This window comes from Eumetopias jubatus, unplaced genomic scaffold, assembly GCF_037043125.1.
Source record: "Eumetopias jubatus isolate StellerSeaLion01/CBP00866 unplaced genomic scaffold, mEumJub1_p1.0 scaffold_5, whole genome shotgun sequence".
NCBI classification, from domain to species: domain Eukaryota; kingdom Metazoa; phylum Chordata; class Mammalia; order Carnivora; family Otariidae; genus Eumetopias; species Eumetopias jubatus.
The window spans coordinates 120,484,557-120,511,052 of record NW_028274811.1 but is presented as its reverse complement, the minus strand read 5'-3'; the positions used below and the strand labels follow the sequence as shown (position 1 = coordinate 120,511,052).

General features: G+C 41.1%; 1 protein-coding gene across 2 annotated transcripts in view; it reads left to right on the top strand.

Annotated features, from left to right (window-relative positions):
• The window catches only part of GHR (growth hormone receptor), a 134,201-nt gene that overhangs the window by 85,512 nt on the left and 22,193 nt on the right, over nucleotides 1–26,496 (top strand). For both annotated transcript variants that reach the window (XM_028097994.2, XM_088023699.1), the window contains 2 exons: nucleotides 18,214–18,343; nucleotides 24,973–25,145. In XM_028097994.2, the coding sequence (XP_027953795.1) occupies nucleotides 18,214–18,343; nucleotides 24,973–25,145 (303 nt within the window). The remainder of the gene's footprint in view (nucleotides 1–18,213; nucleotides 18,344–24,972; nucleotides 25,146–26,496) is intronic.

Genomic DNA, 26,496 nt, shown 5'->3' with positions numbered 1-26,496 from the left:
TTTTGCATTTCCCATCTACAAACTGTCTTCTCTGGTTGTCTTGAGCATTAAATGTATGTGTTTCTGGAACATAGTTGCACACAGTATTAGCTGAATCTGTCTCAGTACGCTACCCTCCATGTAGCAAAGGCCCATCCCAGAAGACCTGAAACAAATTGTCCTTTTCAAAATGAAGATTTATAATCTCTCCTTAAATGTATCTAATTCTAATGCTTCATTTTCTTTATGAGCTGGAAGTTTTACATCTTACAGAAGTTCATAACATGAAAATAGTCTTTCAAAGATGAGCTCCTAATGATCTCACACCACTAAGGGGAACCTCTGATCTTGTCTTTTCTGCTTTTCCACTTACCAGACAGCACATTTTGCCTGAGAATTGAGACCTAAAAGTATATAAATCAACAAGGAGAATCAAAAATAGTGATTCCTAAGCTCCTCCCAGAGATTTTGATTCCGTAGATCTGGGGTGAAGCCCAGGAATATGGATGTTTGTCCAGGTGGTCCCGGTTTAGGCAGATCAGACTCCTAGGACCACACTTTGGAAACACTGGCCTATAGGAAGGGTATATATCTTCTGTCGCAGAGTTTACGCAGACAGTTGATTATGACCCTCAACCAAGCTCTAAAAAGAAAAAGGAGCCAACATAGAAAACCAGGAGAGCCATGGAAACTCCTCATCTGGGAAGGAAACTCCCCTTGTGCTGCCTCAGTATGTCAGACTATTTACTCCAGACCCATGTCAACCTTTTATTTTTTGGCCATTCCTCATTCTTCTGTAGATTTCAAAGCAGTGAATACATTTTCCAGTAATTCTCTTGCTTATGAATGTTCATGTGAAAAGATTTAATTATAGGAATAAGCATCTGGCTTATCCTCTAGTGTCTTTCTGCTCTAATACGTTGCTTTTGCACATGATTGCAGTTTATCTGATGGGCAGATGCCGCCTCTTCATATTCCTTTTGCCTTTGTTTATGCTTCCCACAGAACAGTCCTTTAAGAGTGAAGGCATGTGGAGAGTTGTAAAAGGATGAGGGGCCCAGGTCTGTGCCCTGGATCTGTATACCTTAAATGCATACCCTGTAAGTCAAACCTGAGGAGGGGGTGAAAGCAGAGTAGAGTGAAATGGAAAGAGTCTGAATACTAAGAATTTGGGAATCTGTGCTCTGTAGGGACATTGGTAGTCCCTAAGCCTCTTGCCTCATTTTATTCATTTATCTGTAAAGATTGTAGGTTACCATAGTTTACCAAAGTTATAGGTTCCTGAAGCTCGGATTCTCTATGTCATTAATAAAGCAATTTTTAAACACACATTCACAATATATATTATTTATACATTTGTAAATTATATAGATGCACAGTGTTCCATTTTGTTCATTATAAAATGTATATAAAAATATGTGTTAAAGTGTTGATAAAGTTGAACCAAGCAATATTACAAAATATCTTAACTTTAATGTTTAATAGGACAAAATACTTCCTGCAGTGAGTCTGAAGAAGTTTGCTTCTTTTTCAGGGAGAGTCCTCATTTAACAATATATGAAACACAATTTGAAAGTTGGGTCTGTGTTACATTTATTTCAATATTTGGTTTTAATTACTATCTCATACCTGAAAAGATGCTCACAAGATACACCAAGTTAGAGATTCAAAAAATGAAGAGTAGCTGTAGTAGGTGCCAATCTATATTTCAAATGGCCTTTAGGATAATTTCCCATTTTGGAAGTCAACTGCCTATCATATTTGGTTAGAGTTTATTCTACAATAAGAAAAGTGTCAGCTCAATCATTTCCTTCTCATTGACATGGGCTTGCTTCATTAGAAATACCTTCAATATGAGATTTCTTTATGTAAATATTTTTAAGCCACTTGTTTGTTACATCATGATCAAACCACCATAATATCAGTATAATGTGTTTATCCATTAAATGAGCGATATAGAACCTGTAAAAAAAACACTCTAATATCATAAATGAAGAGACAGTAGAAGAACTGCTAGCCGACCCTCAGAACTGTGGCCCTCCCACTCTTTCTGCAGGATTCCTCTCATACCAAATGTGACTTGTGACTCTGACCCATAGGTTGAGTGAATGCTCCATGCAACTCACATATTTAGTGTTAGTAAACCTTCATTTATTTCCTATTTTAGATACACAACACATAGAAATAAAAGTGTTAGTGTTTCTTTTTTTTTCATTCTCCAGTGAATCAGCTTGCATGGCCCATTTTGAAGACAGTAACCTAGAATAACCAAGATAATCTTTCAGTCCCATTGATGATTATTTAACCTCTAATTTTTCCTAACTTTAAAAACTCTATTGCCATCATTCACAACCTGATTTTGTTAATATACTTTTTCTGTCCTATGAATCTTAATGTCATATCCTGCAACATCTCTTTCCTATCCCCTATTCTTTGATTATTGCTCTGCCTCTGATGGCTAGGAAAAAGATTCAAGAAATATATAAAATTTTGCCCTGCATACTCAAGAGTCAGTGATTATACAATTCAGCATTGCAGTAGTTCATCAAAATTTAACACCTACTATGTGTAAGGAGGAGCCTCAATAAAAAATATATACATAGAAGAAGAACCACAACTTCTTTAAGAATGTTCAAGAGCATAATACTTGTGGAAACTTGAATTTTATTCAGGCAAGTTTAGACCCAATCCAGGCATGGTTTCATCTTGTTTTCACTTTCCTAGCTAACTCACTCTACACCTAAATACCTATTTGCTGCCATCTAGTGTAATAAAATAGGTTGATTATGCATGGAATTCTGGACTCCTTACATGGTTGAACATTAGTACTTAAAATAATGCTTTATTTTGGTTTCTTACAAGCTTTCAAAATGCCTAGTCAGAGACCCGTTTCTCTTATCACTGGAACCCTGAACATGGTCTTAATATTGTTGTAGAGTCTAGGGCTCAGGATCAAGCTTCATTTGCTCTCTGTAAACATGACACTTGGATATGTGGTAGGGTCTTAGAGGTTGGTAGATCTAAAGTAAATAATAATGACCCTGATTAGTGACCATGATTTTTACGTCATGGAGGGAGTGAAACACACAGTCTGGCTTCTTACCAGCTGTGCAACCCTGGCCAACTCACTTTTTTTTTAACATCATTTTCTTCATCGGTAAAATGAAACGGTGTCCTCGCTGACTATCAAGGTCTCTTCTAGCTCTAAGAGTATGTGACTGCATAAAAACTATTCTTTTTGAAACTGTCAAAGTCATATTCCCAGAATCCTCTTTTATGTCTGAAATAAATGTTGCTTCTCTAACTCTTCTATGTGTTTATCCATCGTTCGGTTAGAAGTGAGCAGAAAGCCTGACTTGGAAGACAAAGAGGTAAATGTGGACCATGATTCTCAAGAGTTATGCACTGGAATATTGTCCACCAGTGGATAAGCAGATACTAAGCAATATGCATCTAACCTCTCCCCTTAAGTCACAATGGCAAATGTAGAAGTATAATACCCATTTATTTATTTTTTTTAGAGAATTTATTTATTTATTTATTTGAAAGAGAGAGAGAATGAGAAATAGCATGAGAGGGAAGAGGGTCAGAGGGAGAAGCAGACTCCCTGCTGAGCAGGGAGCCCGATGTGGGACTCGATCCCAGGACTCCAGGATCATGACCTGAGCCGAAGGCAGTCGCTTAACCAACTGAGCCACCCAGGTGCCCAGTATAATACCCATTTAAATGATCAACTCCTAAACTGCACCGCAATTTTTTGTTTCCCCATTTCCCACCAGAACTTCTCTATTAAAGGTTCTAGGTCTATTGTAACTCATACTGGTCTTCCCTTTCTTTATACAGTTCTATACAGCTACTTCAGTATATCCTCAAATGCTTCATTTTCTATTCCAATATATCCTAAGATGTTTTATTTTTGGATTGTTTTGTATGTGTAAATCTTATTTCCCCACTGGATTGAAAACTTCGCAGATGCAGGAACTGTTTCTCATTTCCATGAGGGGATCTGGCGTTGTTGTTTAGGGAATACATATGGTTTTGATAATAGGTGCTTTTTCTATTTGCTTCATATAATGAGGGTAAAAGGTGAAGTACAAGATCTTCTCAGATCAAATATAGAACTGTTAATCTTTAAGCTCTCATCTCTATAAGCTATCCGACAGCTTGTAGAAGCTGATAACTCTGAGCCCAATGCCAAAAATGCAACCTTACCTAAAGTGAAAACACAAATAAAACTGAAAGAGGCAGTGCAGCCTATGAGGAAAAAACCTTTGAAGTGAGAAAAATCTGGATTCAAATCCTAGCTTTGCTATTTGTTAGTGTGTTTTTTGACTAAATATTATTTACCTTTTCTGAAGTTAAGCTTCCTTATCTATAGAATGAAGATGATAATCCTTTCATACAACATTCCTCAGAAGAGTTATGGGGATAAAATGAGAAAGCATATGGCAAGAATGTAGCACATAGTAGGAGCTCAATCAATGGAAGTTAAAAAGAACTTCTATGCATTGTTTAAGTAAAATGCTTTTGCTTATATGCAATAAAAATTAGTCAATTTAAATATAATTATGCAATTTGAATATAATTAGAGCCTCTGTAACTGAGGTATTAAAGTGAGTGGTACATTCCTATAGAGCAGTGGTTCTCACCAGAGGTGATTTTGTCCCCCCAGGGGACATTTGGCAATATCTACAGACATTTTGTTAGTCACAGCTGGGGAAGATAATAGTGCTACTGGCATCTATTGGGTTGCAGCTAGGAATGATGCTAAACATCCTACAATGCACAGAACAGCCCCCCCCCCCCCGCCCAACAAAGAATTATCTGATCCAAAATATCAATAGTGTCAGGCTGAGAAACCATGCCACTGAACCTAGGGAGTCTATTACTCCTCTTTTTTTTTGTTTTTTGGGGGTTTTTTGTTTTGTTTTGAGAAAGAGAGCACATGTGGGGCAGGGGAGAAGGAGCAGAGGGAGAAGGAAAGAAAGGATTTTAAGCAGGCTCTACACCCAGCATGGAGGCCAATGCAGGGCTCAATCTCACGACCCTGAGATCATGATCTGAGCTGTAATCAGGAGTTTGACACTTAACCAACTGAGCCACCCAAGCACCCCAGGAGTCCATTACTTCTGGCTAAGTTTGTTTTACATTTAAGACCAAGTAAGTGCATGGATAAGAAGATGCCTTTCGTTTGGTGGATTATGAAGAGATTTGCCTAGTCCTAAATGTCTTTCTAAGTGAACTATTCCAGTGCTTTGGATTCTCGTTGTGAGGTATACTTTTAGGCTAAGGAATTGCAATGTATAAAGTTCACAATTTTCCTTGGAGGTCAATAGATGAAGGTCCGGATCTACCTATCCATAAGAATTGCTGAATTTGTTCTCTGTAGTACTGGTGGTGGTTCTTCGTTGAAAACCAACCATGTGCCAGATACTTTATGTAAATAATCTGATATAATTTTCATCAACTGTGTAAATATTTTGCTCTCATTTTATCCATGAGGAAGCTGGGGCTTAGAAAATTTATGTAATATTTCTAGTAAGTTGCCCACCTGGGATTCAAACCTAAATCCAGCTGGCTTCCAAGCCTGGGCTCTTTCTACTACTCCCTATTGGCCCTACCTAGCAGGGATTTAAGATTGGAAATGGGGGTGGGTGTGTTTTAAACAAAACAAGGTAGGAAAGAAAATTTTAGAATATTAGGGTCTCTGCTCAGGAAGGTTAGGTTGAGTCTCCTGCTGAGGAGCTCTTGAGCATCCATGAACTAGATGAAAACTCTGAGCCCTCTCAGGAGAGTGAACCAGAGGGGATGGATTTGTTGAAATCTTATGAATTTATGAAATCTATAGCACTATGGTACAGCGGTCACACTCTACCATAATGCACAATATGCCAATTTAGCAACTTTTTAGGTATTTCATATTTAAGCCTGATGCAATGTATTTTCTAAATTCTTCCTTTTTAATTAAATATGGGTTTTCCTTTAAAAGCAGTTCTACCATCTAAACAAACACTATAAAACAGAAATATAATGGGAGCTATATATGCAATTTCAAATTTCCTAGTAGCCACATTAAAAAAGTAAAAAACAGGTAAATTTAATTTTGATAATATATCTTACTTAGCCCAATATATCCAAAATAGTATCATTCCAACATGTAATTAGTCTAATAAAAACATTAATGAGATTTTTTTGTTATTTTTGCATAATAATTCTTCAAAATCCAGTGTGTATTTCATATTTACAGCACATCTCAGTTGGGACACTAAATCTTCAGTAGTTAAAGTGAAATGTAGTCCTGCTGAAGCAATAAAGTTATATTAATGAAAAATATTCTGCACCATTTCATTTTTAAGTTTGATTGAAAGCTCCTTAAAACTCGAGAAAAAAAAACTTAATAAAATTAAAAATTCAAGTCCTTGGTCACACTGACTCCATCTCAAGTGCTCAATAGCCACATGAGGCTCAAGGCTACCATTTTGGACAGCACAGATCTTACTTTTTGCTTCTCAGAATGTGGTCACCAGAAGCAGCATAGGCAGCATCTGCAAACTTATCAAAAGTGTAAAATCTCAGTCCTCACTTACTGAATCTGCATTTTAGCAAAATCCCTAGGTGATGTCTTTACACATTAAAGTTTGAGAAGCATCTCTCTAAAAAACCCAGATCTGTCCAACAAAGAGCTCCAGAAGGAGCCAATGAATGAAGAACTATGGAGGCTTAGGAAATTTGTTGCAGTTGAATGGTGCCAGGGATTGGCATAATGTGTTCCACTGAGAAGTTGTAAGTTTCCCACAAAGGCAAGTATGGCTGTTCTCCTGGGTGGACTGACACGGGACCATCTTGGCACCTAGACTTGGCTCCACTCCCAGGATTATGGCAAAGAATCTAACACTAACTTCCATGACTCCCACAGTTAAGGCAGCTGCACTCTCACCACCGTATATACTTGAAACTGAAGCATTAGAACCCTTGAAACACAGCTGTGAGCATATGTTCCTGCTCCACACAAGTGGAATTTAAGGCTGGACCTTACTGAGCGACCCAGCGAGGTCACCCACAAGAGAAGCTTGTGCTGCCACCACACTGCTTTGCCCTGAGAGCCAACACAGACACACTCAGCATCCCATCCTCATGACACAGGGGTTGGTCCAGTTCCCCCTGAGATTCAGTGCATGCCGCTTCACCTTGCTAATTCTTATTGGGTATATTTTTCACAGGACTTGGCATTTGAGGGGCTTTTCAGTCTGTTTGCTTAAGGAATTCATTGCATTAATCTAACATAGGAACTCACTGTTCGGGGCGCCTGGGTGGCTCAGTCATTGAACATCTGCCTTCGGCTCAGGTCATGATCCCGGGGTCCTGGGATCGAGCCCCGCATTGGGCTCCCTGCTCGGAGGGAAGCCTGCTTCCCCCTCTCCCACTCGCCCTGCTTGTGTTCCCTCTCTCACTGTGTCTCTCTCTGTCAAATAAATAAATAAATAATTAAAAAAAAAAAACACGAAGAAACTCACTGTTCTAATTCAGTGTTCCTCAAACCTGGTTGCACCTTAGAGTCACATGGGGCATTTGAGAAATACCAATGCCCAGGCATCACCCTAATCTTTTTACTCAATAAGTTGAAAATAGTGTTGTTGTTTTTAGATATAATTGACAAATAAACATTGTGTAAGACATCACCCAATCTAATTAAATTAAATCTCTAGAAGGTATTTTGTTAAAGATCCCCAAGTGATTCTAATGTGTATCCAGAGTTGAGAACCACTGGTCCAGTTGGAGCCCTTAGCTGGCAGTCAGCTGCCTTAAATCAATGTTTCTCAGTCTTCACTCTACATACAGATAAGCTGGGATCTGGTTAGAATGCAGATTCGGATTCAGTAAGTAAGAGGGTAAAGAAAACTTTGTGTACAGATGTGCCCCTAGTGGCATTTGGTGGGTGATCATCCATCAGCGAGTCTCCATGTTGGCAAACTGGGATGAGTCCATCAATCCGCGAGTCTCCATGTTGGCAAACTGGGATGAGTCCATCAGTCAGCGAGTCTCCATGTTGGCAAACTGGGATGAGTCCATCACCCTCTCCTCAGTTCTCTTTGGAACCTTCTGTGCTTATACCCTCAGCTCTTAGTAATCACTACTTTCTCTGATTTCTTAAGGCAATTATCTTTATTTTAACTGCCTTTTATTGTTAGCTACTTCTCATATATACATGTATTATTTCCTGTACTAGCTTATAGAGCTCTTGCAAGACAAAATCCATGTGTCATTTTATTTTTACAATTCCCATTGCACCTAAAGAACAGTGCCCTATGCATAATAGATGCTATATAAATGCTTCTTGATTAACTGAAACTTGGAACTTCTGTGTGGAAGTCTCTTTTAAAAAAATCCGAAGAAAACAAAACAAAACAAAATCCGAAGGACTTAAAAATGCAAGGTGTTTTTCTTTGTTGAGCAGAAAAAGAATTTGGAGAGGTAAAGGGATAGAAGAGATTGGAGACTTAGATTTTTATGTTAGTTCTTTTCACTATGAACACATCTTTGAATTTGGGAGAACGAGTTCATAATTTAGTGGTTTTTATTTGCGTGGAGCGGGGCACTATTGACATTTTGGGCCCAAGAATTCTTTGTTGTAGGGACTGTTCTGTATGGTGGCCTGTGTTTTACAATATCCCGAGCTGCTACCTGTTAAATGCTAGTAGCACCCCTTCCACCAGTCATGACAATTACAGATGTCTCCGGACACTGCCACATGTCTCCTGGGAAAAAGACTCATCCCTGGTTGAGAACCCTCGGTTTAGAAGAATGCAGCGTGGCACAGCTACCTTACTGTCGCAGTAAATACCTTAAAAAACTAAAACACACATACAGGAGAATGACAAGGTATGTTCTTGAGAAATATGTATACGTATTTATAGAAAAATTGTTCTCTGCTCCTGCATTTTGGAGATCATGTCCACATATACCATATTTGTCTTTATATTTGTCATGTTGGCATTCTTTTGTGGACATGGAAACATACGCATGGAACACTTTTTAAATCTGAATATAGACTTAGGAACCCAAAAGCGGTGGCAGCAATCCTACCAAGCGAGAGCATGTACACAGAGCAAAAGTTAAGAGCCAACGAGCCGATTCTCTTTCTCAGGGAACCAGGCCAGCCCATTTATATAAAACAGTCTGTCTGGTGTGCCGTTATCCTTGGACCAAATACACTGTTCCAGCAAGTGAAGGTGTTAAGCTGAAACCTGGCCTGTAAGCAGGTGTTCAATGATTGTTTGTTGAATAAGGGAATCCATGAATGACTCAATGGTGAATGTAGCTGTAAAACCTGAAACAAAAAGACTTCAGTGTGCTTACTACAAAAGACCGTGTTTTGTTGCCTTTGAAACTCCTAACCCTAGACATGAAATTACGTAACAGGGTATATCATCATCAGTGAGGATTAACTGGCCTCAACAAAATTACAAGATGGGGAAAATAGTCTCATTTGTCAGTCGGTTTCTTCTGGCAGTCAAAGGCTTCCCTTAGACTTCAGGAGGTTCATATTTTTCAGTGACAGAGATGTGATGGCAAAGCACTGCCATACTTTCAGGCTTGGTTTAGAATGTCCCCACACTTACTCTTTCCTCCTGTTCCTGGCCAAGAACTTGCATTTGAGAACCAGACCAGAGGCTCTGGTGGTGAAAAACAAGCACAGTGTCTTCAGGGCTCAGAAGGGGAAAGACAGAAGTCAGTAGTTCTTACACTCTGCTACCCTTGAAAGCCACTGGGGAGCTTTTAAAATTCCAAAGCCCAGACAATTAAAATGGTCATTCCATAAATTACCAATTAAAATCGAATGTTGAAGGATGGGACTCAAGTGTCAGTATCTTTTTAAATTCCACGGGTGATTCCAGCATGGAACGTGTCCACTCTGCCTGTAGACCCCCTTCAGCTACTGTTTTTCAGGAATTTGTATCATCTCATTAAAAAGAACCTGACAACCTCGGCGCCTGGGTGGCTCAGTCGGTTAAGCATCTGACTCTTGGTTCTGGCTCAGGTCATGATCTCGTGGATCCTGAGATCAAGGACTGTCGGGCTCCCCGCTCAGCAGGGAGTCTCCTTGGATTCTCTCCCTCTGCCCCTCCCTTCACTTTCGTGCGTACACTGTCTCTCTTTCTAATAAATAAATCTTTTTAAAAAATACTTAAAAAAAAAAAAGAACCCAACAATCACTTTCACAAGTGCTTTAGCTAGGGTTCATCCAGGATATTTTCATAAGAACAAGGGATTCAGTAGTGTCTTTTGTTCAGTGAGTTACAATCCCTGTTTTTTTGACAATGACAAAGTTAAAATTTATGAAAAGTGATTTTCAAATTGAAGAAGTGTCCAATAGAGGCTTAGAAAAAATAAAAATTACATGTAGTGAATCTTAGTGTTAAGTATAACTTGTTGCTTTATACATTTTAGATAGATTTTCTTACTGAGCTAAAACTCACATTAAAAAAATGCCATTTTAACCATTTAAAAGTAGTTTTTAGTGTATTCGCAATGCTGTGTAACCATCACCAGAGACGTGCTATGGAAGAGAAAGGAAAGAGGAGAAAGATCATTGATTAATGCCCCTGAGTGTTGAAAACTACTATTAATTATGTTCAATCATAAGTATTTAAGAAGGGCAATAAATTCTTATAAAGTATTCCATGAAAAATAAGCAACATAAAGCAAGTTTTGGTAAAAAGATAAATGTTGAAATGCTAGTAGTAGCGCACGCACACTCTCTGCTTCCTGATGTTGCTAGCCACATGAGCTATCTCTACAGGCTGCGTGCAGTTAAATTTCCTGCCAGACCATGTGTGCGGTAAACACTTCTCCAAGATACTAATGATGAAGTTCAGCTGACTTGACATTCATCTCAAAGTAACTAGACATGTTCACTAAGCCTTTATTTTAGTGAGCCCTACCATTTTTTAAATGAACCAGGAACCATTGTTAAAAGTATACTAGAGTTTAATTTAAAATAGAGGGAAATGAACATTTCGGGAAAGAGCTTGTGAACTCTTGTTCTCAAGTCTAAACCAAGAAGTACCTGAAGACTTTACAGCTATGACCTCCTCAGTTCCTCAGAGAACCATAAAGGAAAACAAGTATGAAGGTGAATTCCTTACATAAAGTATTGTCCAATATGAAATACTTTATTAAGTTTTTTGCCAATTTCTACCATTAATTTAAGGCCTTTTTTGCCAATTGCCTACAAACTCACTATTTGTGGTTTCATAACTGCTTGGCAATTCCATAGGTTAAAAAAAAAAAAAAAAAAACGCTGGCCAGTCTTTTTTTTTTTTTATTGTGCTCACTGACATTATGTTATATTATAAGGCAGTCCAGTTACACTTGACAATAGTGATCAACCAGGAAGTTTGCAGATTTCTTTTACCGTACTTTGACAGCCAGCATCCATCAAGGACATGACCTTCAGGAAAAGGGGATAGGTATAAGGTTCTCTTAGTTGGAGGAATCACTGATTTCCTGAAGCTCTTCATATATAAGAAAAGCACTTTGGAAATGGTAAGAGTACTTTGGACAAGGATGTGTGGCCTCAGAGCGGAGCTTCAAAAGGGAGGACCCCCCCCCCCGCAAGCTAGGGGAAGGGTCTAGTCCTCTCAAGCTAAGCATTTACAAACACTGTGCAAAACTCAGTACCCCTCAGTGCAGAACCTCATCCCCAGGATGCCCCGGCAAATATTTAGGCTGGATTTCCTTTACAAACAAATGACACATAAAATGTTTAAAGTACGATTCAACCTCCCAGCCCATTCCATTCAGGGTGGCTTTGGCTTAGAGAGGTGGAATCTTTGGATGGAGTCGTCGTGACATAACCAGAATTCTCCAAATTCCAATTCAGCTTTAACGAGCTTTTTCTGAAAAGATCATTGCCAAGAAGCTGATAACACTTGTGCCATGATTCCAGAGAACCCAGATCATCAGGGAAAAGCATCAAGGAGCATTCTTAATATTCCAGAGATCCCCACAGTGTCTGTGTGAGGCACTGATAATTTTCTTCCCAGCATGAGGAATTTGAATTGCTTCTCAGGAACACATAAAGACTTTGCTTGGATTTTCTTAATTTAATACTAATATGTGATAATATAACAACATCCTCCAATTATCTACAACTCAGACTTCAGTAGTTATGACCTTCTAGAAGACAACCACAGAAATCACCTCTAACCAGCGAGGGAAATAGCTATCACCATATGACCGCATGTACTTCAGATGCTTCAGCTAGCACACAGTCCACTGTGTGTCTTGCTTTTCTCTCGTTATGGTATTTCCTCTTTCATTGGTCATGCACATATAACCACATACTCTGATTTGGTCTTATTACTTCTTCCATCTTTCGTGATTAAAATCATGTTTGATGTTTATTCCATAAAATTGTTTTCTTTAGTACATCTTTACAAGTTTTAATTCTTAGTCATATTAAGGATGTCGTTTTGTTGCCCAGCTCCTGCCCAACTCAAAAGGAAATTCTCAACTGACTGTATGTAGTTTCCCTTTGGTCCGAAGGGGAGGTTTTCCCTTCCAGCTTCTGCCCCCACACAAGGTATCCAAGTCCTCAGGCTCCGTTCAGGGATGATAACCAGTGCTCAGGACTGGGGACAGCAGATGGTCCACATGACATGGTGCAGTGGAGGTTCCACATTTCAGGGCAGGGGGCTGCTGGGTGCCTCCCACTGCACAACCCGCAGCTTTCTGAAGAAGGTTGTCCTTTCCCGCCAACCCTCTCCTCCCACTTCGATTGCTCCCCTTCTTCCCTCTCCCCCAACCCCCAACAGGAAGCAGACCTTGGGAACTGGGTGTGTCATCTCCTTTGTTTTTGTTTCTGCTTTGTCATGAGTAGAGGATAGAAATGCATGTCTGGTGAGGGAGGGTAAGAACACAAGACTACTTCATTGTGTAACAGCTGCTTGATGGCCTTCCCTCTGCGTACTGTCAGGAAGACCATCTTCTTCCAACGAGAGAGCTACTGGGCAGTGACGAAGGGAGCCAACTTTGGCCGGCCCAGCTAGTCTGACTGGCAAAATCAGCCATGGTCACTGTCAATGGTGACGTGTTACAACAGCAGTGCCTCCAGCTCTCTCTGACACTGTCCCCTTAACGACTAAGAATTAAAACTTGTAAAGATGTACTAAGCACACTGTCATTCGATCAACATTTACAGACTTGAATTTAGTAAAACTCTCCGAATAATAATTTCAGTCGGAATACCAGTTTAACTTCTTAATTAATTCCCATTACCAGTTTATAGTCCATCAGAAGCTTAGGCAGGATTAGCGTTGAGACATGCACCATAGGCGCATATATTTAAAATATCTCTTAGTTCTCCAGTGCTCATCATTTGCTCTTCTGAGGTGATAATTAATATTCATATCCTTCCCACACCCTCTCAAATTAGACTCGTGGGAGTTTACACTACGTGTCACTCTTTTCTCTTTTTTCAAGCTCTGCACCCAACATGGGGCTCGAACCCACGACCCCAAGATCAAGAGTCACACACTCTACTGACTGGGCCAGCCAGGCGCCCAGGTCAAATGTCACTCTTGGTACAAAGCTCTGCTAGAACTGATCAGACAAGCTAATAATGTAGAAAGCCAACTTTTCAGTGCTTACTTACTTATAATTCATTTCTCTACACCGGTGGCTCTCAACCTGTGCCACACATTGCAAGCACCTGGAGAACTTTTAAAAATCATGACACCCAGGCTGCACCCCAGACAAATTGACTCAAGTCTCTGGGAGCAGGCCAAGGCATCAGTGTCTTTCAAAGCTCCCCTGTTGATTCCAATGTGCAATTACAATTAGGAAACGCTGCTCTTAGGGCTTGCCAGCTTACTGATTTCTGAGAATTGAATTAAGAGCACATCTGAGCTTGTCATTTTTCCCTTCTGGGAATTTTTTGAGAAGCAAGAGAAAATTGCCTAACAAAAAAGCTACTATTTTTTGCTAGTGCTGAATTTAGGCTTGAAATCATACAGACCTGTATTTTAATCCCGTCTCTCCTACCTAGTGCAGTATAAACACAACTCACTTCTCTCAACTCCAGTTTTTCACCCATTTCTAAGTGGACATAATGCCCACCTTCTGGAATTATTGTCAGTATTAAGGAGACAATATATGTAAAGTATTCAACATGGTATAATATGGAAGGTGATGTATATAACATGGTGTTAATAACTAAAATAAATATGTAGTTGCAAGTCAAAATCCTCATTTTCAAAATGAAGACTCCAAAGAGAAAATAAAAATGAATCCCAAATCTATTGTCATGATTTTGAGTGCTGATCAGTGCTAATATTAACATTTTTTCAGAATATGGGCTCACTTGAGTTAGAACACTCATTTCTCCTAGTGAGAATTAATTTAGGGCCAAAACGAGGCTCTCTTGTCAAGTGTGGCTTTCTTTTTAGACTTGCTATAAATGGATATTGAACTATACTGTCTCTAGGTTTAGGCTAAAAATCGTGAGAGAGCAGGAGTTATTACTAGTTCAAAAATTATTGTTTGTGGCTCATCAGAGAGGACCTGAGAATGTATGGTAGCCATTTTGTTGTCTTTAAGTGAAATATAAAACAAGCTTCTACTAGGATTTTCAGACATAATCGGAGAGGTGCTCATTTTAAGGCCAGTACCTCTCGGACTTGGGAAACCTCAACAAGATGCTAAGGAGCTGAACTCTAATAATGCCAGCTCTCTTCAGCCACAGTTGTAATGGCTGAAGCAGGAGGTGACTGAGAAGTAGCTAAGCAGCCAGCTACACTGCAGTTCTTCTTGCCTCCAACAAAGAAGTTATGTACTTTCCCACTCTCATTGTGACACGTACCATTTGCTAAGAAAAGTGGCTTATGCCATTGTTGAACACCGCTTTCAAGTTCTGATATATTGGATTCATTTATTCTGTATAAACAGCATTCAGTTAATATTATTCCCTGTCCTTCCTCTAAATTAACCCATCTTCTGCTTCACACTCTCACAAGGCTATAATCAAAGTGTCAGCCAGGGCTGTGGTCTCATCTGAAGGCCGGACTGGGGAAGGATCAACTTCCATCGTTGTTGGCAGGATTCCGTTCTTCAAGTGTTGTTAGACTTGCTAGTTATTGGTGAGAGGCCACTCTCAGTCCTTAATTATTTGGTTTCCACCAACATGGCAGCTTGCTTCACCAAAACCAACAAGAATGAGAATCTAGTGGCAAGACGGAAGTCACAGTCTTTGTAGCCTAATCACAGATATGACATCCCCTCAATTCTGCCATATTCTGTAGGTTAGATTAGATTACATTAGCAAATTATTCAAGGAGATGATATACAAAATCTTATAAATAACAGGAAACAGGGATCACTGGGGCCATCTGAAGAGTCTGTCTGCTACAGCACTTAACAGCACATACCCACACATGAAAGGAAGGAGGAAGGAAGGAGAAGAGAGTGCAAGGAAAGAGAAAGAAAGGAGAAAGGTAGGGAAAGGACAGTGCACAGTGAAAAATACAATCAAAAAAAGACAAATTAAAAATAGCTGGGCTGCACTACGTCTGTATCAGAGTTCCTGTGTGGGCACACGCTTCGTCACATGAGCACCACAACTATGAACCATAAATTTCCTATTTCTTATTTAGAATGAGGAGATAATAGGGGGCTTTTTATACATCTGGAGTTAAAACAAAACAGAATAAACAAGCATACTAAGTGTAAGCAAGAAAAATGTGTTTCAAATTAATTTTTTTAAGTTTTTTTTCCCCCAGCTAGCAAAAAAAATTTTTTTTCCTTTTCTGTTTCAAGTTTTTGGGTTGGGTTTTACTATTCTTGCCATTATGTGGTAGGTTTGTTGCACAGGGAATATGAGAACCTGAATGGTGTTTGCTTTTGGTGTTCTCTGGTTGTTTTGGCTTAAAGGCCAAAATTATGTTTTCATTGTGTACATTATTGTTAATGGTGGTATACATCGTTTATTATAAAAGTGAAATTGTAAAGTAGCTTGAGTCTCATCTCTTCCAGCCTCTCTATTGAGGAGACTGAGGCACAAACGGCTTGGGAAGATCAGGGCTGAAGAGTATCAGAGCCATAACTCAAACACAAATCTCTGAATTTGTAATCCAGTGCATTTCTGCTTCTTAAACTTCTATGCAGAGGAGTAGTCAGAATCTGCAATACTCTCCTCAAACCTGCAGGCATTAAAAATAGTTGTGGCTTAAATATGTTTTATTAATTGCTTATTTTCTGGGAGGGTCTGCAAATAACCTTTCCAGCGCTTCAGCTAATAGAAAAAGGAACATTTCCAGGTACTCTACTGTATAATAGGTGCTTACTTAACAAAACACACACCTTTTTCACTGTATTCATTTATAGCAGATCATACAGGCCCCTACACTTCAGTGCTCTCAGAGAGGTTCGTAGGTGCTGACCACCTAGAGAGGGCTGAGCATCTGCCCTTGGTACCAAGCAGATCCTATCCATGCCCTGAAACTCTTGTCAATCTCTTAGTTAATACAGGAAAAAAGAATATCTCTTACAACCATATGACCATGGAATTTCATTAAGAAAGACATTCTACCACCCCCAACATGTGTTATCAGGGCAAAGGCCCTATCTGCAACTCAGGATTTCCTGAAGATTCATTTGCTTGTGGCCAGACTCTTTGGGGAAGCAGATGTTCTAAAATGAGGACACATTTCCCCAGCCTGAGCTTCTTCACTGCATTCATATGGGTATCAGTGAAAGGAGGATGGGGTCTCCATTTCCCAGCCCCTTATCTTTTCACCCTGCTCATCTTTCTACATCATGGGATTTCCCCCCTCCCCAGCCCCCACTGAAAAGGAAACTCCACAAGGACCAGAATGTTAGCCGTTTTGTTTCCTGCTGTACTCTTGGAAGAGGGCCTGGCACAAAGTAGATGTTTCGTATTTGTTGAATGGATGGCTGAATGATGGATTCATTTAGAAGGTTTATAACATCCCATTCATTATGATTTTGCTGACAAAGGGAAAAAGAGATGTGTTTTGGTTCAGAACACCAGATATGAACGCGGAACTTGGAATCAGGGATTTTTATGTGTTTGGTTGCATGCTATTTATTTTTAAATTATGTTTTAAAGTATTCATAAGGCTCCTTTAAAATTGAGAGGCTCCCTATTGCCCAGGGATGGGAGCTTTAGATCAGAGAACAAATATATTAAGTTTACAATCTAATGGAAGACTAATCGTATAAGGAGGGGAAAAAAAGAAACTTGGCCATCTCCAAAATGGCCATGGAGCTCAGAGAACAATGAGAATTGATATACAGAAAATCAGTTTTGCCTCAGATTTGTCTGCTGCAGATTTCATAGATGCAGAGGCATTTGGGCTAATATCCTAACACATAGGAGGCAATCACCACTTCTCAAATTTGAGTTGACACATAAGAATACAGAAGTTTTTTAGTCACCATCTACCTCATGAATGTACAGGCTGAGTCTTTTTAAAGAATGCAAACATAAGTGGCTTTTTATTAAAAAAAAAATCTATAAAAAGAGGAAATGCCCTGTAGTGGATGCTGCGGTCCCAGGTCACATCCATTTGTCCCACCTGATGCGAGTGCATGCACCTGTGGTGCACGGCCGCCATCGTGCACATTGCCACGTCCGCTTCGGGAGCCTGTCCAGGCTTCTCCCAAGCCAGGCAGGATCTTCAGCCCATGTGCGGGTGTGCCCTAGAAGTTCATGGGCATGAACACCTCCAGGGCAGCCCTCAAGCAGTGGAGGGCAGGGGTTGGGGGATAAACACCGCAGCCTCCCCTCCTTCTCTAGGACACACCCCACACTCTACAGCTTCTCCGAGAGGCCTCTGTGGAGGTGGGCCCTGGCCGGCCACTGTGGGAACCCACGGGACAACACACGTTATTAGCTGTCCTCCCTCCCCTTTCCACTCTCCCTGGCCCCTCACTTCCTGTTCCTGGGGTCATCTTCCAAAGAAACCCTACCTCTAGTTCTGGTTTCTTAAACAGGCCCTAAAAATAATGTTTGACATGAAGACAGAACAGTGTCCCTGGAATCGAGAGCTGACAGAGAAATAACTGGCATTACAACGAGCTCCTAAACTGTGACCCAGGAAAACGGTGTCTCTGGAGGAAATGGTTCTTCTTTACCACTTTACATACGAGTTTTATTAGGACCATACCTGACCTTCCTGATTTCATGCTTTGCCTTTTCTGTTTATTCTGCAGATTCTTCTGGGAAGCCTAAGTTCACCAAGTGCCGTTCACCTGAACTAGAGACTTTTTCATGCCACTGGACAGATGGGGTTCATCACGGTTTGAAGAACCCAGGATCAGTACAGCTGTTCTATATTAGAAGGTGCAGGCTTTATGCCTTTCTGACTTTTCCCTCCATGGATTTTCGGATGAAAGTATACTGAGTTGCATGCAGTGGTGGACATGGAAAGCATTTTTTTTTGATGACTTAAATGTATACATTTATTCAAAAAAAATTAATTGAGCCCTTACTATGTGTTTGATGCTATTTAAGGCACTGGGGATACAGTGCCAATTACAAAACAGGTAAGGACCCTGGCCTCGTGGAGCTTCATTTCCAACAGGGGAAGGCAGACAACAAAAAATAAGTAAAATAAATAAATGTCAGCTAGTAAAAGGGTTATTAAGAAAAGGAGAAGCCAGAAAGAGGATACAAAGTGTCCACACTGTGAATGAGTACATGCATGTGCATGAGAGTGTTTGAGGGTGAGTGTGTGTATATGAGTGAGGATATGTGTGAGTGGGTGAGAGTGTGGGTGCAAGTGTGCATATGCAGGAGTGTGTGTGAAGTGTGTGCAAATGTGGGAGTGTGTGAGAGAGTGAGTGGTGAATGTGTGCATACGAGAATGTGTGGAAGCAGGTGTGTGGATGTGCACAAGGATATGAATGTGTACGTGTATATGAGAGAGCGAGTATGTGAAGGTGTGGATAAGGGTGCATGAGTGTGTGTGCATATGTGTGTGTGTAGGGAGCTTGGGTGATACTTTAGATGAGCAGCTCACAGTGGGCCTTGCTGACGTGGTGTGTTATAGCAGAGACAGAAGTGAAGTGAGAGAGGCCCACATGAATATCTGGGGGGGGAAACTGTGCAGGAGAGTAAATTACAAGTGCAAAGGCCCTGAGGCTGATCTGTTTGAGGAAAGCAGGAGGCCCGCATGGATGGCACAAGGTGAAACATGGGGATGTGACATGAGGAGAGGTCAGAGAGTTGGCCAGAGCCCGACTGCACCAAGCCTTGTTGGCCATGGCTGGGCCTTGAATTTGACTTCATCTGTGGTGGGCTTTGAGAAGACGTGTATGTTTTAAAAGACTCAGCTTAGTGTCTAAGTAGAAAATAGACTATGTCCCTATTAGATTAGTTATACTCAGTAAGGAATTGTAGTACTTTTCTATTCCATTTTGACCGATGGTCTTCTAAAATAACAGAGGAAGAGTGAAATGAAGATCTCTCAATATAATCACCATCCAACTAGTTTCTTTCTGACCCCTCACCTGGAATTATTTCCATTTCTGTTTACTCTTATGTTGTGCCTTTTTGCCTTTTCTAAGTTTTAGGTTCTAACACTTTATCATTTCCACTTTTCCACCCAACCCCCAGGGGAAGCCTAAGCCAAGATTCAAGGGTAGCCGGGACCCTTTCTCCCAGGGTGGGAGCGTTCATGGGTCCAAGGCTGATGCCATCTATACCACAGAGGAGCAGGGGAAGGGAGGGAACATGCAGGGAGCAGCCAAAGACATGGGCTCATCTCAGCCTGACTCTGGCACTCGCTGAGTAATGCCATGCAGAGTAGTCTGTTCACAACTCATTTACGAAACCAGAGATGGCAGGTCTTGTCTCATGCCTTCTTGTGAGTGTTTGGGTCAATAATACATGAAAAGCACTTAGCCCCGCGCATGGCACAGCATAGGTAATCAACAAATGGTAGGTGCTGTTACTATTGGTAATATGGTGATAATTTAAAATCATAATGATACAGAAAGCCAATTCCTGGGCTACAAAAATGACTTCTGATTCTTTCCAGCTACCGATTATTGGTTTGTTCTAAGGCCGTTGTTAGTGCAAAACTGGGTACTCAGTATACAAGTAAATAGTTTGAGGTGGCAACCCATACTGGCCTTACCCACTTCCCAGGGGTTAGGGAGGTTTCCTGGATGTGCCCCAGAGGGCACACAGATATGACATGGCTTGGCACCCAAGGCACTTTTTTTCTCTCAGGGCTAGCACTACAGAGAGGTAGGGGTGAAGAGGCTATGCTGCTCTGTGGAAGTACATTTGGACAGGAAGCTTATATGTTTGGTAACACTTTGGAGTATCCATTGGATTGACTATTAAAGGGAGAGAGATTTCGGAGGTACAGAGAGCCGGCTCAGTGAGAACAAAGTAAGTTATTTGTGCAGGCACAAGGAACTAAACTGAAGAGAGAGAGGGCATAGTCGGGCCCACTTTATGGAAATGGGTTATTACCTAATATTACCTAATGGTAATACCTAATATTACCTAATATTCACCAAATCTGAACTTGAGCAAAAAGATAAATCCAAAGGTATAAAACCCTCACAAATATATATTTGTTCCTTACTTTCTCCCATCTGGGTCACATGCCTTTGCCTCCAGGCCTCCTCTGTGCACGCTAGGCGTCTGAGCACCCACCCCCAGTCCAAAGCCTGGCTCTGTGCTAATGGAGATGCCACAGAAAGTGTGACCAGGTGGAGGGCAAACCTCAACATATTTGGAAGGATGTCATTAACTGTTGCCCTAGTGGGGTTTGGGATCCCAGGGGAAAACACTGTCACATCTCCAAATGCCCAAGCACAACCTCATGATTAGAGCCAACCCCAACTTGCAAAATCAGTATTTTGTGTTTTCCCTACAAAAATATAATTATTTTGAATATCTAGCCAAAGTAGCATAAGCCTCCAGCCCGGTTTATCTAGGAAGGGTAGAATCCAAGGGTCTAGGATGTCAGGCCCAGACCGCACCAGTGAGTACACAAATGTGTTAGCCTTCGCACTGGCCCCTGGCACAAAGAGGACCGTACAGATGTGCTTTCTGATTCTCATCATTGTTTCCCAGAATTCAGGTCCCAGGCAACTCCTGGAACCATAGAATCGTGACCCCTCTTCCCGGACACACGAAGCTGGGACAGGATTTCATCCAGAACTGGAACAGGGGAGATAGGAAGGCTCGGGGAAGGGACCCACGCACTGGGCTTTCCGTTTTACCGGCCTGGCCTTGGTAACTAAAGCACAAAGGAGCCTAACCACGTCAGGCTATCCACTGGAGGGGCCCAGAGGCAGCCGCATGCGTGGCGGCCAGGGGGGCAGCTTGAATGCAAATCGCAGGCACCACAGTAGGAGGCTCTGGGGGGGCCTGTTGGAGATGCTCTGCTCTCAGCTCCTTGCCCACAGGTGCCTTATTGTTGAAGAAAGTGGGCTTGTGAAGGCTCAATCCCAAAGACTCTACCCCCCACTTCTGCCATGCCCCACACTCACTCTCCTCAACAAAAGATCCTGGCCTATTAAAGGAAAGTGTATTTTCCATGCAAGGTTCTGGAGGAGATGAGAAGGGAGAAAGGACACCGTTGCTTTTCCCTTTTTTCTAGAGAAAAGATTGAATTTTAAGCCTAAAACACATGATCTGTATGTAATGAAAACTGTGGTCCTTAGAACGTAAATGATGTTTTATTTTTAGGATTTTTCTTCCAGTTGCTAGATGGAAAAGCATTTGGATAGAAAGTATTTCTTCTGCTCTTTATTCTGATTTTTACCAGTAGTCCCATTGTACAGCCTTCCTTCCGTTTCACAAGATAGACTAGGAGCAAACCTCATGCACTTAACTCTTCGGGGTACGACAAGGAGAAAGTAGTTTCCAGAAACTGGCTTTGGTCGCCTGTGTAGAAGTTCAGCCCAGGGAAAACGGGCCAGAGTCCCTGTTTTGCAAGTCCATTTGTTTTTTTGGCTAAATTTAAGAGTTTAAAAATAAGTTTTAAATATTTATTTAAAATAAAATTCAACTTCGGTTAATGAGGGGGAGGGCTCTGGGAGTTGTGTTTTGAACTAACTGTTCCTGTGCTTAAGATAAGTGCTTTAAGTTGTTTGCTCTGTGGAACTAATGGATTTGGGATAATCTAAACAAGGTTTTTCATACAGCCCCCATGAGGACATGTCAAAGTTGAGAAACCATAAAACACACAGAGCTAAACTGCCTATTACAAATCCAGACCTGTGCAGCACTGTACTACATCCTTACATTTTAATACTAACTTGTATACTATCAACTAATGCTAAGTATATTTTTTTTATCTGTCTTATTATATAAGAGCCTCATTTCTCTGGGCAATCTTGCTAAACCATTCTCTTGAACATACTCTTACTTCGTTTGAAAGTCAAGATAAAATAAACCAAACTGCAGGTCAATGACCCACCTCTCTGTAATTCTTAATCCTTTTCCTGCTACTCTAAACATACACACACACCCCTACACATTTACACACACATACACATATATACACATACATAAATACACACGCCCACACACACACCACTCACATTTCCCATCAGGGATGAATCTCCCTCTCATCCAAGGGTATGCAACTTTTGAAAAAATCTCAACCAGAATTTAAGCTACAGTTCACTGGCCATCTTAATCCCAAGTTCTTTCCAACAGCTGATGAGCAACTATCTCAAGGACCCCCTCATACTACACAAGTTTCCTCCCAGTGCCAAAGAGGCCAGCCTGAGAAACGGCTGTAAAGAAGGAAGCGTGCATTGTCTCTCAGCTCATCCCTTCCTTCCCTATAGCCTGTGGTGTCCTGGGCGCTCACTGCTGCCCAGCACCCGTCCCTGAGAGGGACGCTTACAGACCTCTACTCTCTGGCCTGCCAGCCGCAAGCACCTCAGCCTATACAAGGTCATTCCTACCTTCTTCCCACTCAGCCACAGACCACCTGGTTTTATGTCTCCTTGACTTATAAACCTCCTTCTTAGCTGATACCTGATGAATAATAAGCAAACAATGAAGTATTCCACCCAAGTAGCAATTCTAATTTGAGAAGTTTTCCCATTTATTCCATTGCCCTCTCTTCCCCTCACCATACTCATGCCCATGCTTGCATAGCTCAGTACCTTTGACCACTCAGTTCCCTCCTTCCTTTCCCTATTGCCACGTATTAAACTTTTACCCATCCTTCAAGATGCTAGAAACACCACCTCTACCTTGAAGCCTTCCGTGAACAGCCAGAGCAATCATTCCCTCTTCTGAACTTTTAGGGAGCCTAATGAGCACTATTTGTGAGCACAAACCCACACTGCTTTGTAATACAGTTTTTTAATCCTTCCTCTTGAGGCAAGAGTCATTACTTAGACACACGTGCATCCTGCATAATGTCCAGCACAGTGTTTTATATATAATCAGTGCTTATTAAATATGAATGGAATGACTACAGGATACCAAAAAAAAAAAAGTACTCAGATGGTAATTTCTGAGTCTCCTTCTAGCCTGAAGGTAGGAACACCATCGTATTAATCATTATATCCACACAGGGCTAGTGGCAGCTGGAATGCCTCTATAGGACGTATATAGTAGGCAGCCAAAGATGGTTTGCCGGACTCATTCAGTCAGTCAGAGGGATGGGACTTGGGAGGGCTGTGTCACATTCTAGCACACGTTCGCTCGTTCTTGCAGGGGTGGCCTTGAGTAGGAGCAGTCCTTGCTTGCTCTGCATTTTTGTTCAGGCCCCCATGGCAGCTGACCAGGGATTTCCCTTTCCCTAAACTCTGCTTCCTTCCCCAGTAAACTTCCTGGCATCTCTTCTCCATTCAGCTCACACCCTGCCAATGTTTTAAGTCATCAGGGTACATGATGCTCTCTGTAGAGTGGGGTAGAGGTGAATAAACTGCATGGCGGAATGTGAATATGGATATGTGGCTTCTCTGATTTCTTCAGTATTCTCCATGTGTCTGTCTTTCCTCCATGACTTGTTTTGGTTGGTTGTTTGTTTTTAGCTGAGCCAAGATGTAGGAAAATATGAGCTTGTTTTTTGTAGAGAAAACAAAAGAAAGGAACAGATAGGCAAACACATTGATTCAATTCAGCCCATTTTTGCTTCCATTTTTTTTATATTATAATGAAGTGTTCATTCTACTTACAAAATAGAAAAAATTGCTTTCTGGGTTTGGAAACAATTTTTAATTTCTGAGTTCATGACCTTTTGTCTCTTCTAAGGGTGGGGAGAAAAAGCCTAGGATCCGCATGTTTCATAAATGTCACCTGAAGGTCCAGCATGTTTACAATGTTCTCATGGCTCTTCATGTAATTAAGGAAGAAAATAAACAGGAACATGGGAAGGAATTCAAGACCTCAGGAAGACTCCCCCAAGCCTAAGACAGCCTTGGGGAGATGGACACAGGGTACAGTGGTTCAGAGTAGGGTGGTAGCCAACTTTCCACCTCGAGGCCCCCCAAATCTCCGTGTCACTCAGCCTGAAGAATGCCGTCAGTGTGCCTCCCCAACCATGAGATGGGGAGACATCCGGGTCCAAAGAGTCACTGTTCTTTGGGAATTGGCCCAATTTATAGTTTGGGAGTTGGCCTTCTGTAGTGTTTTAATAAAGGAACATTCTAAACCTCCCTAAGCCTTGGAACCCTCATCTGTAAAATGTGGATAATAAAGTGCCTACCCACAAATTACTTAATTTAGGAGCTGGCACATCATATGTAGTCAATGCACAGATGCTTTTGCTGTTGTACAAGTACCAACGGCCTCCTATCAGTCTGCAGAAACTGTGGATGAGTCCACAGATGTGATACTTCTTGGAAGTGATGCTGCTAAAATACTTGCTTGTAAAATATTTGTGTTCCAGCTTATTGAATCTGACTATCAGGCACCTCACTTTGACTTAAACCATGGCATGATTTTTGGAACAATTCCTCCTTTTTTACCCTCCATTTCAGGAGCACTCAAGAATGGACTCAAGAATGGAAAGAATGCCCTGATTATGTCTCTGCTGGAGAAAACAGCTGTTACTTTAATTCATCTTATACCTCCATTTGGATACCCTACTGTATCAAGCTAACCAGCAATGGTGGTACGGTGGATCAAAAGTGTTTCTCTGTTGAGGAAATAGGTAAATCACAGGTTTGTGTTTTATTTGACATGGCTTTAGAGTAAATAAGCAGGGAAACCTCAGTGTCCAGGTGTATTCAAGTAGGAAGACTCTGTCATTATAATCTAGGTGAATGGAGGTCTATTTTATAGGGCATGAGATCAGCTAGTGAACAAGAGGGAGAAGGCAGGAAGAATGGAAGTTGGCTCTAACATAAAACAACCTGGCGGTAAATGTTGTCAAGAAAAGAATGGGAGTCTTGCAGAATCTTTTCTTTGAGGAGGTCTTTCAAGCTGGATTGTGTTCTTGGGTACCATAAGAGACAAACTCAATAGGCTTCTAGGATTCCTTCTTTCCTAATTTTTCAATATGATTATTACATTCAGATCTGAAATATGTTGACCTTTGATCCTTACAATCACTGTAATAAAAGCCTAGATTTTCTTTATCACAAAGCATAATAATTCTGGAATTTTATGTTTATAACACAGCCCAAAATCGGTTTAAAGACATGTTTATAGGATCTCAAGACAAACACTGGAGATAATCAGAGCTCATTGAGCTAAATGAAAGATCTAGACAGATTATCCCTTGTCCATCGTGTGGACACAAGGGGAAGTGAAACAAAACAAAACAAACAACTGTAATTGGAATATTTATGTTTATTCTATAATAGTGTAAACAGCAAAATGTAAAGAATCAAAGAAGGACTTTGAGCAGCTGACGTTGGTGCCTCAGAATCTATCCACAAAAGCTCATCTGTTACAGAAATTGCTTGGAGTTTCTCTGAGACGTGCTGTCCTTATGGGCTCGTGTGTGGTTTCCCAGGCACCGGCAGACTGGAAGAGGCTAAGAGAATGTGGCTAGAAGCTGCAGGCAGAAACAAATAAATCTGATAGCCTGTCAGGGAGAAGAACAAGCAGAAAAGAGAACCCAACTGCATAACTTGAAGAGACTATTCAGTGTATGCCCCAATGTCAACAGACGTAGCTGTTGAGTGGCTGAATGGGTAGTAGTAAGAATTATCAGGTCAAGACCCATGTTCTAACACTGTCCCTGCCAGTAGCTAGCCCCACTCATTTCCATGGCTGACTTTCACAGAGGACCTGCCATGCTCTGGATGCTGTGCTAAGTGTGGTAGCTGCAGAATGAGGAAGATCTGGTCAAGTAGGGGAGGCAGGTGTGTTAAATGATTGCAGTACTGTGTCTTAGGTGCTGGACTTGAGATGTATGGAGGACATAGTAAGCCAAGGTAGTGGCCAAAGGTACAATGATTGGCTGGGCCCGAGGGATGAAGAAGGGCTGCCCAGACATGATGGCAGTTCAGTTACTCCTTAAAGCATTGGTGGGAGTTGCCAGGTATACCAGATAG